This window comes from Sceloporus occidentalis, unplaced genomic scaffold, assembly GCF_023333645.1.
Source record: "Sceloporus occidentalis isolate IW3139 unplaced genomic scaffold, rSceOcc1.0.p SCAF_4, whole genome shotgun sequence".
Lineage (NCBI taxonomy): Eukaryota > Metazoa > Chordata > Lepidosauria > Squamata > Phrynosomatidae > Sceloporus > Sceloporus occidentalis.
In genome coordinates this window covers 145793045-145810966 of record NW_028316984.1, presented here as the reverse complement: position 1 = coordinate 145810966, position 17922 = coordinate 145793045, and the positions used below count along the sequence as shown (strand labels likewise).

At 41.8% G+C, this 17922-nt stretch overlaps 1 protein-coding gene across 3 annotated transcripts in view; it reads right to left on the bottom strand.

Moving 5' to 3' along the window:
* The window catches only part of INO80 (INO80 complex ATPase subunit), a 107423-nt gene that overhangs the window by 10876 nt on the left and 78625 nt on the right, over positions 1-17922 (bottom strand). For all 3 annotated transcript variants that reach the window (XM_089521919.1, XM_089521920.1, XM_089521921.1), the window contains 4 exons: positions 9776-9903; positions 4749-4843; positions 821-893; positions 179-337 (listed from right to left, as the gene is read on the bottom strand). In XM_089521919.1, coding sequence (XP_089378045.1) covers positions 179-337; positions 821-893; positions 4749-4843; positions 9776-9903 — 455 coding nt within the window. The remainder of the gene's footprint in view (positions 1-178; positions 338-820; positions 894-4748; positions 4844-9775; positions 9904-17922) is intronic.

Sequence of the window (17922 nt, the reverse complement as noted above, 5' to 3'; positions counted from 1 at the left end):
TACAATCAATCTCTATTAGATTATGTTTCCTCTTCTGGAAAGGAATGCCTCGTTTCTCAATGGTCATTGTTCAATATCCCTTGGAGCCCTTTTGGGAGAAAGGCGACAGCCAAATGAAATAAACAAATAAACAAATAAATTATATCCTTTTCATTATTTCACATTTTATTAATCTTACCTCACTTTTCTCCTTAGCCCGCTGCAAAATGCGTTCCTCAATGGTGCCTTTACAGATCAATCGGTATACAGTCACTTGTTTTGTCTGACCCAGCCTGTGTGCTCTGTCCATGGCCTGCTGATCCACTGTTGGATTCCAGTCACTATCGTAGAAAATTACCTGTCAGGGGAAATTTTAAAACAAAATTACAAAACAAAAATACAAAACAAACAAACATTCTCTTATCACTCCCCACAATTTATTAATGCTCTTGAATTTATGGTATAAGGTCTTTGCATTTACTCTCAGGATAATTTTGTGGCTGGACAATTTTATTTGGTCACTTAATGAGTTTTCATGGTGAAAAATATGTAGGAAACCAGAAACAACTGATTCTGTTGTTGATGAACCCAAGTGGTATAAGGCATGTGTGATATTTCACTGTTCATTTTTAGAATATACTTTGTTTTATTAAAGATGTCACAAATATAATGCAATCATTCATCAGAAAAGTCATATTAAAGGTACAGTAAAGGTACTTTCTCAGTATTATGGGCTTTTAAGAGTTTGTTCATATAGTGTACTGTACATCCTGTTTTATTGCTTGTTCATTTTTATCCTACAGTATTAAGATTCTATGTTGAAACCAAGGTGTTTACTTACTGTATCAGCAGCTGTAAGATTAATGCCCAATCCACCCGCTCTTGTGCTTAACAAGAAGACAAAGATATCATTCCTACAGAAACAGAAAAGCACCATCATTTCAATTGTATGCTCTAAATATTCTACATGTTACTATCAGGAGGCTAAATACAAGTCACACTGTAATACTGACATAATACAGTCACTCCTCCTTTCTCATGGACTTGGGATCCGCGTTCCTGAATATAAGCGAAGGGGTGACCTCCGTTACCATCAATGGGGTGTGTACTCGCAGGGGTGTGCCCCATTCAAGCCTATGCGGCTTGAATGCATTCGAGTCTCCATTTTTTTTGGAGGGGGGGTGTCCAGAACGGATCCCCTGCGAAAACAGAGTCAACTATAATTTTGCTTGGCTTTAATTATTGTAAAAAATTACAGTGGGCTCTTTCCTTATGTGGGGGATCCGTTCTGCCCGCCCCCCTGTGTAAGGGAAACCATGTGTATGCTCGCACCCTGTTGTAAACAATGGGGTGTGTGCTTGCGGCATGGCACACATGCCTAGCCATTTCTTTCATTGCCAAGCATTTTCAGCATATGCTTAATGCTGCGCGTGGTGCGCCCACATACAGTGCATGTGTACTGTATTTTACTTACTGTATATACTCAACTATAAGTTGACCTCATGTATAAGTCAAGGACAGGTTTGGGGGCTAAAATTATGGATTTTGCCATGACCTGTGGATAAGTCGAGGGTAAAACTTGGAGGCTCCTTCAGTGTGTGTATGTATACGCATAGCAAGAGACTCTAATTGAGGCTTTTTGCTTCAGTGTTTCAACTTTGCTTTCACCCTTCACTCCCCAGACAGTGGCAGCTAGTGGGGGGTTCCTGTTTGTTTGTTTAACAGCAATTAGTCACCCAGGACTCTTTCTGCTTGGCTCAAGAGAAAAAGAAACTCTCTCCCCACTACATGGGGAAATATGAAAGAACTGCTATCACAAAACCATACTGACCGATAAGTCAAATTGGGATTTGGGGGTCAATTTTTGAGCATAGATTTTTGGACTTATAGATGAATGTTCCTACAATGACATATTCATGTGTCTGGAAACAGGCTAAGACTGCAATCCTAAACATGCTTACTAGTGAATAAGCTTAATATGCTGCAGTGGGAGCTACTTTCAAATAAACATGCACAAGGACATAAGAACAGGTGGAGTAAGATGCCATATCACTGGAGGCTGATGAACCTGCTCTCTTCTCTCTCTCTTCTTTACTGTTGCTGGATTAACAGTGATAGCAGTTATTCTGAGGAATTATGTGCAAGGTGATGATAGAAACTTCTTGTGGCACTGTGCAATGACAACCTGAGCCATAATGGCTTCCTTTCAGGAAAGATTCCACAGACCAAGCCACTTGGTTTGGAAGGTCTCAGGAGCACCCATTCAAACTGTTTGAAGAGCCCCAGGAAGTAGTAGTAGTGCTCCTTGGCAGAGCACAGGAAGAAAATAATGTACACAGAAGTGCTCTGAAGCACTGTGTGGCCTCTGAATAACCATTTTGCTCACCAGCAACTGAATCTGGAAAGACTTCTATTTTTCTTAACTTTTTAAACATTTCCCGCAAATTTCATTACTAGAGAGATCTTTCTGGAGATTTCATTCTTCACACTTTGTTCACTGTTTTCTCAATCCTTGGCTGTAGGTGTCCATAGTACTGGTAGACATAGCTTGTATTATCTCTACAGTCAGTCAGAGTATTATGTCAACAAGGAATATACACACTTTTGTTGCTAACCGCAGAATTGTGTAAGAACCTTTGCACCACAGTAAATGTAGAAATCACTGTAAAGCATATCTGTATATTTCTGTCCATACAGTACCTTCTCTGCTTGATTGTACATAAGGAAATGTTTTGGATGAGGATAAATTTGTATGAAAATGATTTGCAGGAATTAATCTTTCAGCTTGTTATTGAAGAAGAATTATCTGGCCCTTGCGGTCTCTTCCAACTCTATTATTCTATGATTCTATGATCTGGAGGATTTTATATACTTTAGGACTGATAAGTAAGTGCACAGATTTATGTGACCATCAGATATGGATCTTAAAATCCAAATAATATCCATGACAAAATACTTTAACTGCATGGTTGTGGGAAAACAAGTGACATCTGTGAAAGAGCATGGATACTGTTTGGAAATTCGGTCCTAGTGGTCTGTAGACTGCAGAGATATGAAGTAACGTTCCATAACACTGGAAGTACAAGGTTACCAGAGTGCAGTGCAACTATTAAACAATCTGCAGCCCTTCAACAGCTGTTTGACTTTAGACAGCTCAGACGCTTTAATGACACTGTATTGTAAGAAGATCCTACACCATTCTCTCATAGAGCTGCCACTTGGGTTCTTTTGCAAAAGACTTTTGAAAAATGGGGGGCAGAGAGGGCAGTTACTTTTGCAAACCTCACGATTCCTTGTGTCTGCCTGCATCTTCTTCACCTTCCTCACTGACTCTAACTACTCTCCTGTTGGCACAAACAATTTTGTTGCAATATTAGGAGTGATGGTGAGGTGGGAAGGATAATTCAGAAAAGTTATTGGGTTGTATACAGGATCTGCTTTCCATTGCTGGATGGTCCCACCATATGATTTTCAACTCCGCTGTCACTATGTCAAGGGCTACTCCATTACAGAGGGTCTCTCAACACTCTGTTAAGAATTTTCAGACACTTGGAATGCCTTCATTGCTACTAGGAATTTAAGGATGATGATGTGAAGTTCTTATTCCTAAGGTATCCACTTGCCCATGATAGAGTATGGATCTGAATGAGCGTCTCATTTTGAGCACTGGCCATCAACATGGCTACCAGTTTTGATGGGCTGAAAGGCATTTGGCCTCTCAAATGGTCTAGACCCATCTACTAATCTAGGGCCTTTTTGACGCTGCTTTTTTCTGCAACTTTTTCAACAAATTGATTCTGCTCAAGTGTGAATGAGACGTGGATTGGAATCGATTCAAATCTGCTCTTCGGCTGGCTGAAGCGGGTTCATTTTTAATTGATTCATTTGTCAAGGTGAATGACAAGTGGGTTATTTTACAGGGAAAAAATGCAAACCACAATGCTGGTAATGCTGGCAGTGTCCCGGAGAACCAAGATAAGTCACCTTGCGGAGGTTGTAGTAATATATAACTGTTAATTGAAGCAATGGCACAAGTAGCATTAATATTATCACTGATAGTAGATGGCTACCTCTGGAGTTTTGAGGCTGTTTCAACTTAATTGTCTTCTTCAGTAACGTTGGTGACTCATGGATTTTGTAACTTGTAAGCTGAATATAGCCTAAAATATGGAAGCATGGAATAGCTTACTGGAACTATATCTTCCTGAATTGTAATCCGGAATTGAAATGTTACAACATTATTGAAGAAGACAATTAAGTCGAAATGGCCTCCGGAGGTAGCCAACTCCGGAGGTAGCCATCTGCTATCAGTGATAATATCAATGCTCCAGGACATTGCCAGCATTGCCGGGCTTTTCAATGAATTAGTATTATTGGGATATTCACCCTACAATGTCTGTGATGAAGTCACCGGAGTAAACAGAATAATTGTCATTGCAGCACCTTATATCCTTGCAAGGTGTTTTTGGGTTGGACTCTTTATTTACAATTGTTATTCTCCTATATTAATTTCATCATCATTTCATATTCATTTAGAATCGTTCAATTATATATATTGGTTTAGAATTTTTGTAGCATTCTTGCATTTTTTACATTTGTACTTAGTGATATATAGTATAACTATTTGTTGTTTTTTTCTCCTATTTTTGACCAGTTACTGCGTAAGCCTCCTGTTGTGTTAGTTTCCTAATACTACTACTACTAATAATAATAATAATAGGATTTATTTATATGCTGCCCGATCAATAAAAACAAAACAAAACACATACCTGTTCTGAAAGTCAGCTACCATATCCCTTCTTTCAGATATTTTTGATGAACCATCCAGCCTCATATAAGTATGCTTCCTGTAAACCATATATTCCTAAAAACATAAAAAACAAAGAAAAAAAGATGCAGGTTTCAATTGCATTTCTAAATGTTTAAACAAATTTATACTAGTTACTAACACCACAATTTCATATAATGCTAATTTCCCATAATGTCTACAGCTGGGAGGAGAGAGGCCAGGACAGCTGTACTTTAAAACTCAGGCTCCAAGCCCAGGACCATGACCCCACCGGCACAGCCAGGAGGAGAGAAGCTTCACCCTTAAAACACAGGCTCCAAGCCCTGAACCATCACCCTACCGGCACAGAAACACCTGAGCCCAGCGGTCTGGCAGTGGCAAGAGGGAGGCATGCCGGGAGAGTGGCAATTCAAAAGCCGGAATACTTGGCGGAACCAGCACAGGGAACATCATCAGCCTACAATGGACATTAGGCTGGATGTATTATTATTATTATTATTATTATTATTATTATTATTATTATTACTATTACTATAGAGAGAGATGGCAACAGGCAGAGGGAGATTACTGTTAATAGTGGACTAGGGGATGCAGACAATACTAATCTTAAACAGCCCAGCCTGCCCCTGATGGTCCTACTCCATTTGCCTGTTCTCTATCTATTTTATAATTAATTAGTATAACTATTTTAAGCATGTAAGTTGTATTTGATTGTTATTTTGTTGTTGCGGGAGAGTTAGGGATTGTTTTATTACTTATTATGTTATGTTATGCTTGATTATGCCATGTCATATAATTTTAACATATGTAATTTGATATTGATAGCTGTTCTGCTGCCAGGGAAGTGCCGGGGATTGCCGTTTAAATTATTATGCTATGTTATGCCTCCATTATTATGCTATGTATTATGCTATGTATTTTGGATGTTGTACTCTGTATTCTTTATTTTTTGTATAATTACTTTATTGTTATAATATTGCTGTGATGTATTTGATGGGTTGGTGTATTTTGCATTTTTGATACCTTTGTTTTGTAATCCGCCTTGATTTCACAAGGAAAAGGCAGTATATAAATAATAATAATAATAATAATAATAATAATAATAGTTTTATAAAAATAAATACAAAATAAAATTGTTAATAAAATACAGTACTGCTAAAGCGTACCTCTTCTGAATTGGCTGGACACCGCAGTAAAAGGATACTGAGTGTGACTTTTTGTGATTTAACATTCAATTAATGTGTTATGTTAACAGCCCAGTGTGTCACTGATTTCAAGCTCACAGCAGCTTCATTATTTCTCACCTACATAATTTGGGACTAGTTATAATCATAACATGAAAAAAATAGCTTCACATCTCTTTAAAATTTTACCTAAAGCTGTCAGAAAAAGGATTCAAGATTTTCTTGGAGACTATTTTTGTGTTAATCCACAAAGATTAGCTCACCCATCTGCATTTGAACTCATGTAAATTAAAGTCCATTTAATATTGGCAGAACTATGTGTTTTTTATAATTTGGTGACTGCTTGCCACAAATGCAGGATTTGGAAACAGGTGAAGAAACCACCATCCTGGAATTCCAGTTTTATCATCCACCGCTCCATAAATGCAATTTTTAATATGTAGTCTTGAAACTGTTAGGGACATCAGAGATGCTACCTTCACTGAAAATCACACATGAGGGTTACACATGCTCTATTGTCCTGAGCCCTAGAATAACACCATCTCTTATGCACAATCAAGCAAACCTACTGCATGGGGCTTTTAGTTTGGGAGAAAAGTTAGTCCTTAACATTACTTCACTTAGTGGAGGATCACTTGGTCCTATTTTCTTTTATTTTCTATAACCTAGGAAAGTTGTCATTCAATAAAAGGTACAACTGGAAGCAAAGGCAGACCTAGATTTCGGAATGTCAGCCAGCCAGGCAAGATTTACATGACCCACTTCTGGAGATTGTCCTTGCTGTTTTTGTGGCTGCATTGGGATTCTCTCTGTTACAACTCCAGTGGCAAATGAAAAAGATATGTGAAGACTCCAGGCCACTGCCAGAATGGAGCTGAAATATCCCAGATGAGAAAGATATCTATCTGGCCCAGTCACCTAAGCCACAAAAAACATGAATTATGTTTGCTCCCAACTTTAGAAGAGATTGTTCTGTCCAAGAATGTACTCAGTGCTTCCATTTGAGGGATGGGGCAGCATGTATAGAAATCTGTCTTAAGCATGCCAAAAATTGCACTAAAGTAGGGATAGAACTAGGGCTTAGTGTTCTATATTAGAACTTTCGTTAATATCATAATCACCAGATTATTTGTATGCTGCTTTTTCATGGTAAATGATGCTCATAGAGGTTCTCAGCAACACCAGAAGAGTTTACATAATGTAACAATATTTTAACATAGATCAAATAAAGGTGCTGCAGGCTAGAATAATAAACTATAACACAATAATATTCAAATGAGGTATTCAGGGTGTTAATATCAACATATATTAATTACACTGAAAGATTAATAAGTTATTTCCAAAAAGCCTTTCTGATTTTTAACCAAGAATAGACTGTAGTATTCTGTTTTTAAGTAGAAAGGGAAGCTGATGGCTAATGCTAGAAAGATAGCTATATTAAAATCACTTGAGTACCCTCTCATTAAGCTTCTTTAGCTGACACAGTTATCATGACACTAGAAAGACTAATCCTCCAAATACTGAAATCAACCTCAAAAAGAAAGAGCTGATTACTGAGGCAACAGAGAAATGTGAAGTCGAAGGCTGTCATGGCCGGCATCCATAGTTTTTTGGGGATTGTTTGGGCTATGTGGCCATGTTCTAGAAGAGTTTATTCCTGAAGTTTCGTCAGCATCTGTGGCTGGCAACTTTATAGAATGCTGGCATAGAAGAGGTGTGAGGTATATATTTATATATACTGTGTGACCCTGGGTACAGAGGAGTGATTTCCATGTTAATCTGTGTATTGTTCTGTTGCTGAATGGCAAGGCCTCAGGGTGGGAGGATATGCAGAGAGGATTAGTGTCTTTTTAATTAGTGATCATTGTCTGCTGGGAAAACCCCTGACTCTGGGTGGTTTCATTTGCATTTTGCTGGTCTTGATTTTAGTGTTTTTCAGGACTGGTACCCAAACTTTTGCACGGTACAGGCTGCCCCAAAGGGGCGGCCTGCACCCGCCACTTTTCACGGTGGATTGGGGCCAGGGCAGCCTCACCGGCAGCCCTGTGGCCCGAATCCATCATTTTTCCCGGCCAAAGAGAAGCGGCAAAATGCCTGAAAAAGGGGTGCCCTTGAGCCTTAGGGCTAATGGCACCCTCGCGCTAAAAAGGAGAAAGGGGTGGCCACCATGGCCCTTTCTCCTCTGTATTGTTGATGTGGCCGTTTGATTGCCACAGCAATGATGTGGGGCTCAAAAGGAGCTCCATTTCAGAGCTCATTTCTGTGCCTCTGCCAGGCCACCGTAAGCGGCCTGGGACGCCGCCACATAATAATGGCGCCCCCCCAAGTACTAGGGGTAGGGAGCATGCGGTTGGTGCACGCTCCCTAACCCTAGTATCGCCGAGAGCATGCCGTTTTATGGCAGTGTGTACTGGCCCTTTTCTAACTTTAAGGATTTCTTCTTTCTTGCTGAAGTTGTCTTGGTGTTTGTGGCTTTCCCTGTGCATTCTGACCTGATAGTTGTTGGCATGACCCAGAATTTCAGAGTTTTCAAATAGCATTTTATGCTCAGGATGTTTATAATATATTCTGCTATCACTGATTTTTGTGGCAGACCCAGTCTGCACTGTCTCTCATGTTTCTTGATTCGTGTTAGGAAAGTTTGGCTAACAGTCCTGAAAAACACTAAAACCCAGCAAAATGCAAATGAAAACCACCCAGGGGTCACACAGTATACAGTGAACCACACTATATGCGGGGCTCGTTATAGGCGGTTTTCAGTTTACGCTGAGGCCGCCTGGGAGAGGGGAGAATGCGCAGTGCATGCACATGGCTGTGCAGTGAGCACAAGCACCATTCTATCCAGTGGGGCTTGCAAAAGGTGCGCGTGGCTGCAGGTCAAGCGCAAACCCCATTGGATATAATGGGGCTCGAGCATACATGCATTTTGGTTTATGCGGGGGGAGGGGGATCCGGAATGGATCTCCCATGTGAAGCAAGGGCCCACTGTATATATACATACCCTACTCTCTTCCATGCCAGCATTCTCTGAAGATGCCAGCCACAGATGCTGGTGAAACACCATGAATAATCTCTTCTAGAACATGGCCACAAAGCCTGAAAAACTCACAAAAAACTATAGCAACAGAGACATTTAGTAATTTCATTTGTCTCTTTTTCCAGTCCACTGGGAATGATGGAAAGTTTGTAAAGCTCGCCCACCCTCATATCCACCACCTCTATTATTCAGACTGAAATAATCAAGTAATTCATTCAGAGCTCTGATGGCATCTTATGGGGGCACAGAGGGTGCACTGGGTTCCCCTGAACTCACTGGGAGCTGCATGCCATGCCACTGCCAAATACATAACAGTGGTGGCAGCCTCCCATCCTTTTAAAGCAAGGAATATAAGGAGTATGTGCCTTCTTGTTACAATGAAACATTCTTCTTTAGTTTTCAAGATGTGCCATTTTTAACTGGAATAGTGTCCCCAGGTGCTGCTACAGTTGCTTACACCTTCAGTAAGTTACGCTGCCTAATATATTTTTCTCTGGCAGGGATGAAGAAAGGTCTGCATGGGTCTGCTTTCTCATCAGAGACAGAAGGTAGTAGAAATAGCATTACTGCATAACAATGTTGCAGTGCCATAGGTCTAGGTTGCACATTGGAAGAAAAAAAAATCAGTAAGATGCCAGTAAGATGATATTAGTTCTGTTTTAGTGACCATTAACCCTGTGTTGAAGAAAAGTTTTCTAGCTTTTCTTAAACGATTTCATGTCAAATACTAGATTTATTCAGCTATTAGCTTCTGATTCCCTTTCATACAGGTGATATGTTTCCTACCTCCAACAAGTCAATCATCCGTGTCATCTGAGAGTAGATAAGGACTCTGTGTCCTTGAGATTTCAATCTTGTCAACAGAACATCTAGGGCATAAAGCTTTCCACTATCTGTGATGAGACTTTCTTTGTCTAGAAGGGGAAAGAATAAAAGAATGATTTCAAGCCTGCTGCATATAAGTCTTGCAGTATATGGTATGTCTATGTGTATGTACACACACACACACACACACACACACACACACGCACACACACACATACACACACTAATTCAGTTGATTGACAGAATAGCACATTGTGGAACTTACCGTGAAGGTCCATTCTAGCCAAGGAGAAGGAGGCATCCAAGACAGGGTTAATTCCAGTCACTGCCCATGCAAGGCAAGGGATCACATATTATTTTTGAAGAGTATTTCTTTTTTTATCCCTAACTCCTTCTCAGTTGATTCCCATGCCCAGAAAAAGGAAAAGAGTGAACAGAAAGAAGCTTCTGAAAAAACGAAAAGTAGTCTTGTCACCCATGAGTGGGGCTGAATGGCTCATTCTCCTTGGGTAGAATGGACTTTCATGATATGTTCTCCAGTGTGCCATTCTTAGCCAGTGGAGAAGGAGTCATCCAAGCAAGAGAATTATCCTAGCATAAATATACTTTGGGAGGAAGGTGGCAAGAAATTTGATTAATCTGACAGGACATGTTGAAGCATCTTTCTGCCAAAAGGAAGCCCTGGTAGAGGCAAATAGTCCAACCTGTAATGCTTTGTAAAAATGGGAGGGGTAACCCAAGAGAAAGATTGTGAATGTTTGTCCAGAGTAGGAGTGATGTTTGAACCTCCCAGGTTAGATAAATCTTGACGAGCTGATGTCTTGATATGAGTTTCAAAAAGGGTCAGAGAAGCCACTGCAACAGAAGAGAGTGGAACTTTACACAAATGGATAGGTGAATGCAAGAAATCATCATGTTAAATAGATGTGTCAGTGTCATTAGGTATAGACCTCTTTTTTCATGAACGGAAGAGCCTCCCTTCTTTTTTCTATTCTCTCTGCAGAGGAGCAATGAGAACCCTTTCTCTGTCTGCTAGAGCTCCTAAAAAGACTATCTATATGTTGAAGAAAGATTACTTTGTTTGAAGACCATGAAGAGCCTGAAGAACTGACAAAGTGGTTGCTAAGGTTTGTTGGGTTGGGCCCCTGGGGGTATGTCACTTCAAAAGGCTATCGCCCATTTAAGAGAAGATACGGATGCCCTGCAGTCTTAAGTGGGCCACCAGCACCTTGGTGATGATGGACCAAGATCAGCCCAAAAGGCAGGGCTTTGAATTGATAATGGGCACTAAGGTAACAGAAACAAAGGTATTTGTGAGATGGACTGGGTAATAATATGAAAATAAGCTTCCAAAAGATCTACTGAAAGGAACCAATCCCCTGGAAGTATGTGATGACTGTTTAAAGGCTCTCAATCTGGAAGTGCCTGTACTTTACAGACCAGTTGACAAATCTGAAGTCCAGTATCAGGCCAGTCTCATAGCCAAATGGATCTTCTGGCTACAGTTGAGCGAGCAGAAAAGGTCAAGGAATCTCTGGAAGCATCAGCTACAAAGACTAAGGAATTACAGATCTTAGGTAAGGCTTTATGTAGAGAATTTGTATCTAGGCCCTGGTTTTTAAATATATCTTGCACCCATAATATGGCCACCCGAGCAATGAGATGCTGTCGAAGATATACAGAGAAGGCAGAGGCCTCATGGAAGTGTTTGAGTGAAGTGTCTTCCCTCTTCTCATTAGAGTCCTTAAGGGCCAAATCTCTTTCCTGGGGTGCCAAAGCAGAAGCGCTAAAATTGGCACATCAGTGAAGAAGGTTTTAAGAAGATTCATCACTTCTGGAGGAATTGCGCTACATTAAAGCTCTATCTGCTTCATGTGAGGTTATTCCCATTCTGTTTTAACTATGTCATTGAAATCAGATGAAAAAGGAGTAACTCATTCCCCTTCTTCAGAGTCAGAAAAATCCCTGTGATACATTGAGTGAAGGGAGGTTACATCAAGATCTCTAGAAAAAGGTAAGGTAGGGACTGTTCTCCCTGTTGGCTCCTCATCAGAGGAATGAATTGCCTCTGCTTCTGAACTTGGTTGCATAGTTGCAATGTTAGATCTAGCCCTGCCGTAGTTCTTTGGAGGAATTGGAAGGGCAAGAACTGCATGTTAGGTAGATGACATAGGACAGGGAGCTCTGGATCTTTTGTATAAGGCATAGCCTGAGGAGGGGGGCAGTTGGCTCAACTATTTAAGCTCATTAGCAACTATGGTGGAAAACTGTTTCAGCCATGAATCCTGAATGGAAAATGACACAGGAACAGAGGAAGGTACTGGAAAAGCTTACTCGAAATGACTAGCTTCTGCTTGCGATTCAAAACAGCCCCCATGCTTAGGCCTGTCCCTCAACTGAATTGCTTGCTTAGGCTTTCCACCCCAAGCAACTCTGATTGAGCTTTGCTGAGGAGAAACAGAGAGCTCACCTTGTGGAAAAGAAGTGGTTGGGGAATTAAGGCGATCCATCCCTTCTGTATCTATGACTTCTTCTAACTGTTCATCTGCACTAGCAGTGGTAGCCATATGATCAAGATCTGGCATTTGGGGCAGCCAAGCAACTTCAGCAGCCTCCGCAAGATCAGAGGCAGAGATGATTTCAGCTTCAACAAAACTTATTTGTTGAAGAAACAATGTTTAACTGTTTACATACCAATTCACAAGAAAGGAGATATAAAAGACTGCAGCAACTATAGGACAATAGCACTAATCTCACATGCAAGCAAAATAATGCTCAAAATTCTGCAGCATAAACTCCAACCATACATGGAGAGAGAAATTCCAGAGGTGTAAGCAGGATTCAGAAAAGGGGCACTAGGGGTCAAACTGCAAACATGTGATGGCTAATAGAGTGCACCAAAGAATTCCAAAAAAGAATCAGCATGTGTTTTATAGACTACAGCAAAGCATTTGATTGTATAGATCACAAAAAGCTATGGAACGCACTCAAAGACATGGGCATACTACTACATCTGATAGTCCTAATGAGGAATCTGTACCAAGGACAAGAGGCCACCATCAGTACAGAATTCAGGGAAACAGTGGTTCCCAATAGGCAAAGGGGTCAGGCAAGGCTGCATCCTATCACCCTACTTGTTTAATTTATATGCTTAAAATATCATAAGAAAAGCAGAATTAGAATCAGAGAAAGGAGGAGTAAATATAGGAGAAAGCAACGTTAACAACCTAAGACAGCGGTAGGCAACCTTTTTGGGCCAGGGGCCGGGTTGCTGTCTCTCAGGCGACTGGGGGGCCGAAGCCGGGGGTGGAGCTTCCACCCTCCGGGGGCAGGGCCGCATGCCGGGGGTGGAGCTTCCACCCTCCGGGGCGGGGCCGCATGCCAGGGGTGTAGCTTCTACCCTCCGGGGTGGGGCCACATGCTGGGGGTGGAGTTTCATCCTCCGGGGGCCAGGCCTCCCCATCTTTGCAGGCCCCTGACGGGGCCCCAGGCCCTGTCAGAGGCCAGCAAAAAAGCCTCTTGGAGGACCCCAGTGACGGCACCGGGCCTCCTGGAGGCCCGCTGCCGCCGCTGGAACCCTGTTGGAGGGTGCCACCGACGGCATCAGGCCTCCAGGAGGCCCGCTGCCGCTGCCGGAGCCCTCAAACAGGGCTGCGACGGCGGCATTGGACCTTCCAGGGGCCCGCTGCTGCCGCCGGAGCCCTGTTGGAGGGCGCCAGCGACGGCATCGGGCCTCCAGGAGGCCCGATGCCGTCGCCGGGGCCTTCAAACAGGGCTCTGACGGCTTCAGCGGGCCTTCCAGAGGCCCGATGCGGCCGTCGGAGCCCTCTTTGAGGGTGCCAGCGACGGCATTGGGCCTCCAGGAGGCCCGATGCCGTCGCCGGGGCCCTCGAACAGGGCTCCGACGGCTTTAGCGGGCCTTCCAGAGGCCCGATGCGGCCGTCGGAGCCCTCTTTGAGGGCACCAGCGACGGCATCGGGCCTCCAGGAGGCCCGATGCGGCCGTCGGAGCCCTATTTGAGGGCTCCCTCGGCCGCATCGGGCCTCCTGGAGGCCGAGGTCACGCAATACTTCGCCTCTGGGCACCGCCATTTTGGGCGAAAAATGGCGGCGCCCAGAGCTGCTTATTGCCGCTCTGGGCGGCGCCATTTTTTCGCCCAAAATGTCGCCGAACTCAGTCACGCGAGACTTCGGCGCCATTTTGGGCGAAAAATGGCGGTGCCCAGCGCGGCTTTTTGCCGCTATGGGCGCTGTTATTTTTTCACGCGGCAGCGGCAACCGCCCCCAGGGGCCGCAACGAAGGCCTCCGGGGGCCGGATCCGGCCCCCGGGCCGGAGGTTGCCAACCCCTGACCTAAGATATGCAGACAACACCATAATATTAGCAGAAGACATTCAGGAATTGGAACAGTTAATAAGGAAGGTCAAAAATGAAAGTGCAAAGGCCAATCTGATGCTGAACATAAAGAAAACAAAAATAATGACCACAGAGGAAATACACAAATTCAATCTAGACAATGAGGATATTGAAATAGTTAAAGGATTCCCATATCTAGGATCAAACACTGACCAGAATGGAGACTGCAGTCAAGAAACAAGAAGACTAGGATTGGGCAGCTATGAAAGAACTGGAAAAGATACTGAAGAGCAAAGACATACAACTGAGCACTAAAGTCAGAGTTGTTCAGGCCATTGTATTCCCAGTTTCCATGTATGGATGTGAGAGCTGGATAGTGAAGGAAGCAGGTAGAAAATCAACTCATTCAGAATGTGGAGAAGAATACTTAGGATACCATGGAAAGCAAAGACAAACAAATGGGTTCTCGAACAGCTCAGACCAGGGCTCTCTTTGGAAGCAAAGATGATCAAGTTGAGATTATCGTACTTTGGCCACATAATGAGAAGGCACGGATCACTGGAAAAAACAATAATGCTAGGAAAGGCAGAGGGTAGAAGAAAGAGAGGAAGACCACAAAGCAGATAGACTCAATAGGGGATGGGGGGTGGGGGTGGGCAAGAGCTTACAGGATCTGGGCAGGGCAGTGGAGGATAGGGTTTCTTGGATATGTCTCATCCACGGGTTGCCATGAGTTGGAACTGATTCAAGGGCAGCTAACAACAACAACAAATGTTTATTTTCTCTCCAGCTAATTCAAGCTCCCAAACTGCAGCAGTGGTTCTGGAGGAGCAGTAGGGACTGTAAGCAAGTGCACATCTTTACAGCCACCGGGGGGGAGGGGGTGTCTTTTAAGAGTGCTCGCACATCCCAGGCAACTCTCACATACTAGGAAAATAGCGATGTGAAATGGAGAGAGACAACATGTCATGAGACTGTGGGGTTTTTTGGGGGGGAGGCAAACTGGACAGAGAGAAAAGCAGCATGGAAGACAGAGGAAACAAGAGAAAGTGGAGGAGCAAGTATACAACTTTTCCTGGTTAAGGCAAGGAAAAAGAACTGAGGAGGAACTAGGGTTCAAACAAGAAATACTCTTCAAAATTAATACATGATCTCTTGCCTTGCCTGGATGGCAACTAGAATTAATCCTTTCTTGGATGGCTCCTTTTTCACTGAGAGAGAATGCAACGGATCCTAACTTAGAACAGAAGGTTTCTGTACAATAGATGATCCCACTAGTAGAAGGGGTAGTGGACAATTTTCACCAACTTTCTCCTTCTCTGCAGGCCCAATTTCATTTGGAAGGGCCTCTAACCTGCCAGGACTGTTTTTTGGATAGAAGTCCTCCCTATTATCTGTTCTTGAATGGAACTCCACTCAAGGAATGGGGCTATTGCCAGAAGCAAAAATTGGATCAAAGACAATCATATTTTCTAAACTGAGAGCATAAAACCATTTTCTAGAGGGAAAAAAAACAATTCTCCTGATAGCTTCTTTTACAGACAAGCCATATAAGAATTAAACAGAGAAAAATGTGTTCAGACATAAATTTGTGCCACCATGCTCTCTCCAAATTAGTTTTCTTTCACTCAAAGGATGATCTGCTTTTAGTCAGGGTTTATTGAGTTCTCTGAAGATGCCTGCCACAGATGCTGGCGAAATGTCAGGAATAAACTCTTCTAGAACATGGCCACATAGCCTGAAAAACCCACAAAAAACTGTTTATTGAGTTTCTTGGGGAAAATAAGTTAATCTTCTTCATGGTCAAAAAAACTGTTCAAAAGAACCCCAGAGAAGGAATTTTCTGAGGGACTAGGTTTAATCCAGTGTGTAATTAGACAATACTGCACTGTTAATATAAAAATAGATGGTAAAACAGCTAACAGAGCCACTCCAGGTCTCAGTAAGGTAGGCTATAAATAAAATATTTAAAGAAAATACAACTTGCTTTCCAGCAACCACCTTCTCTCTCTGAGAAATCTGCAGGGCATAATGGGGTCAGTGAGAAACTATCTAGCTCTCCTAGTAAACAGTTAGTCAATTTGGCACTTTTTATCAATTTGAAAAGAACTCAGACATTTCCTGCAATTTAATCTAAGACCATTTTTCTTTCTAAGAACAGGAAAAGCCTCGAGAGATTCCCACATTGATCACAACAGGGAACACAGCATCTAATAGAGAAGGGGAGAGTTAACTACAACAGCAGCTGTTTTGTTGCTCACTTACTGCACTGGAACACTGCAGCCTAACATATAACTCTCTACTGATTTCTTCCTTGAGTTATTTTTCACTTTCTAAAACAGAGGTGGGAAACTGCTGGTGCATTTCTATAGTGTTCTGTTACCAAAATGTAGCTTAAATTCAGTGATATACTAGTGGGAGAGGGTGAAGAAAATCCAATATTTTCACTGTAAAAGCACAGTTTTTCATTCAAAACAAGCAAGGAGATTCATGCACTTGGAAGCACAAATTTACCTGCAAGGTTCATTTTTTGTTTAGAAGGAAAAATATACTTTAAAGTGAAATGCTACATTTTTGCTGTTGTTCTGCTGAATTTTGATAACAAATGCATGCTGCATATGCATGCAGCTCCAGACCCATGCTAACTGTCCTTTCGTTTTCTGAAATAAAACCATTTTCTAGAGGGAAAAACAATTCACCTTATAGGTTGCTTTACAGACAAGACATGGTTTGTTTCTCAGTCTGATCTACCTTCATATACATTTTTCTTATTCATTCCTCAGACACACAATTTAAATCTACTGATTATTTCTTTCTGTAGCACTTCCCTGAAGTAATCTGAATCAACTTTGTATTACAGCTACACATATTGATCAAAAATGAGGGGTTGGGATTATTGGTGTGGTTGCCAAATTTAGCTCATTGTGCGCTATTCTTTTCTTTTTATCTGTTGGTATTCACAGACCATTTTCATTAATATTGCATTCAGGTATTTTTCTCTTTTTCTTTAGAGGTTCTGTTGCTATTATTTTAGTTAAGTGTTAGGATAGGATAGGATAGGATAGGATAGGATAGGATAGGATAGGGAGAAGAGAAATAAAACCGTGACCTGTTGGCAAAGCAGAATTTAAGAACTGGTAAAGAGGAGAGGGAAGTCAATGTCTGCAATTGAAAAGAACTTTGGGCTACTGGTGCATGGGGAAGACCCATATATTTGTGGATTGCTCCTCCATTCTACCAGAAAATAAAGAGTGACCAGCCAGAGAGATTTCTCTTTAAATGATTAATTCTAGCTTTATTGTATATTTGTAAGCACTATTGTATGTATAGTTTCTGCTCATTAACATACTGTACTTCATAAAATACTTTTCCCTTTGGTCAATACTTCTAACAATCCAAGTTTCTTACTCTCATATTTCTATTTATAATAGCTTTAGACTGTTTTCTGTTATTTCAGAAACAATTATTAATCTGTTGCTTTTCATTTGTTTATTTATATTTTTATTTTGTTCATTGCACAGCAATCATCTCCCAAATTTCAGTATGGTACAAACGTCATTAGTGTCCTAGTGATAAGCACTATACACAAAGGGAAATTAGAAGTTCTGCCTGCTATCAGGCTTATGAAGCAAATATAAAGAAAGAAACAAAAGAAAGGAAAGGAAAAGACAAACACAAGAGAAACAAAAGAAAGGAAAGGAAAAGACAAACACAAGAGAAACAATACGCAGATGAAAACAGAGACACGGCTGA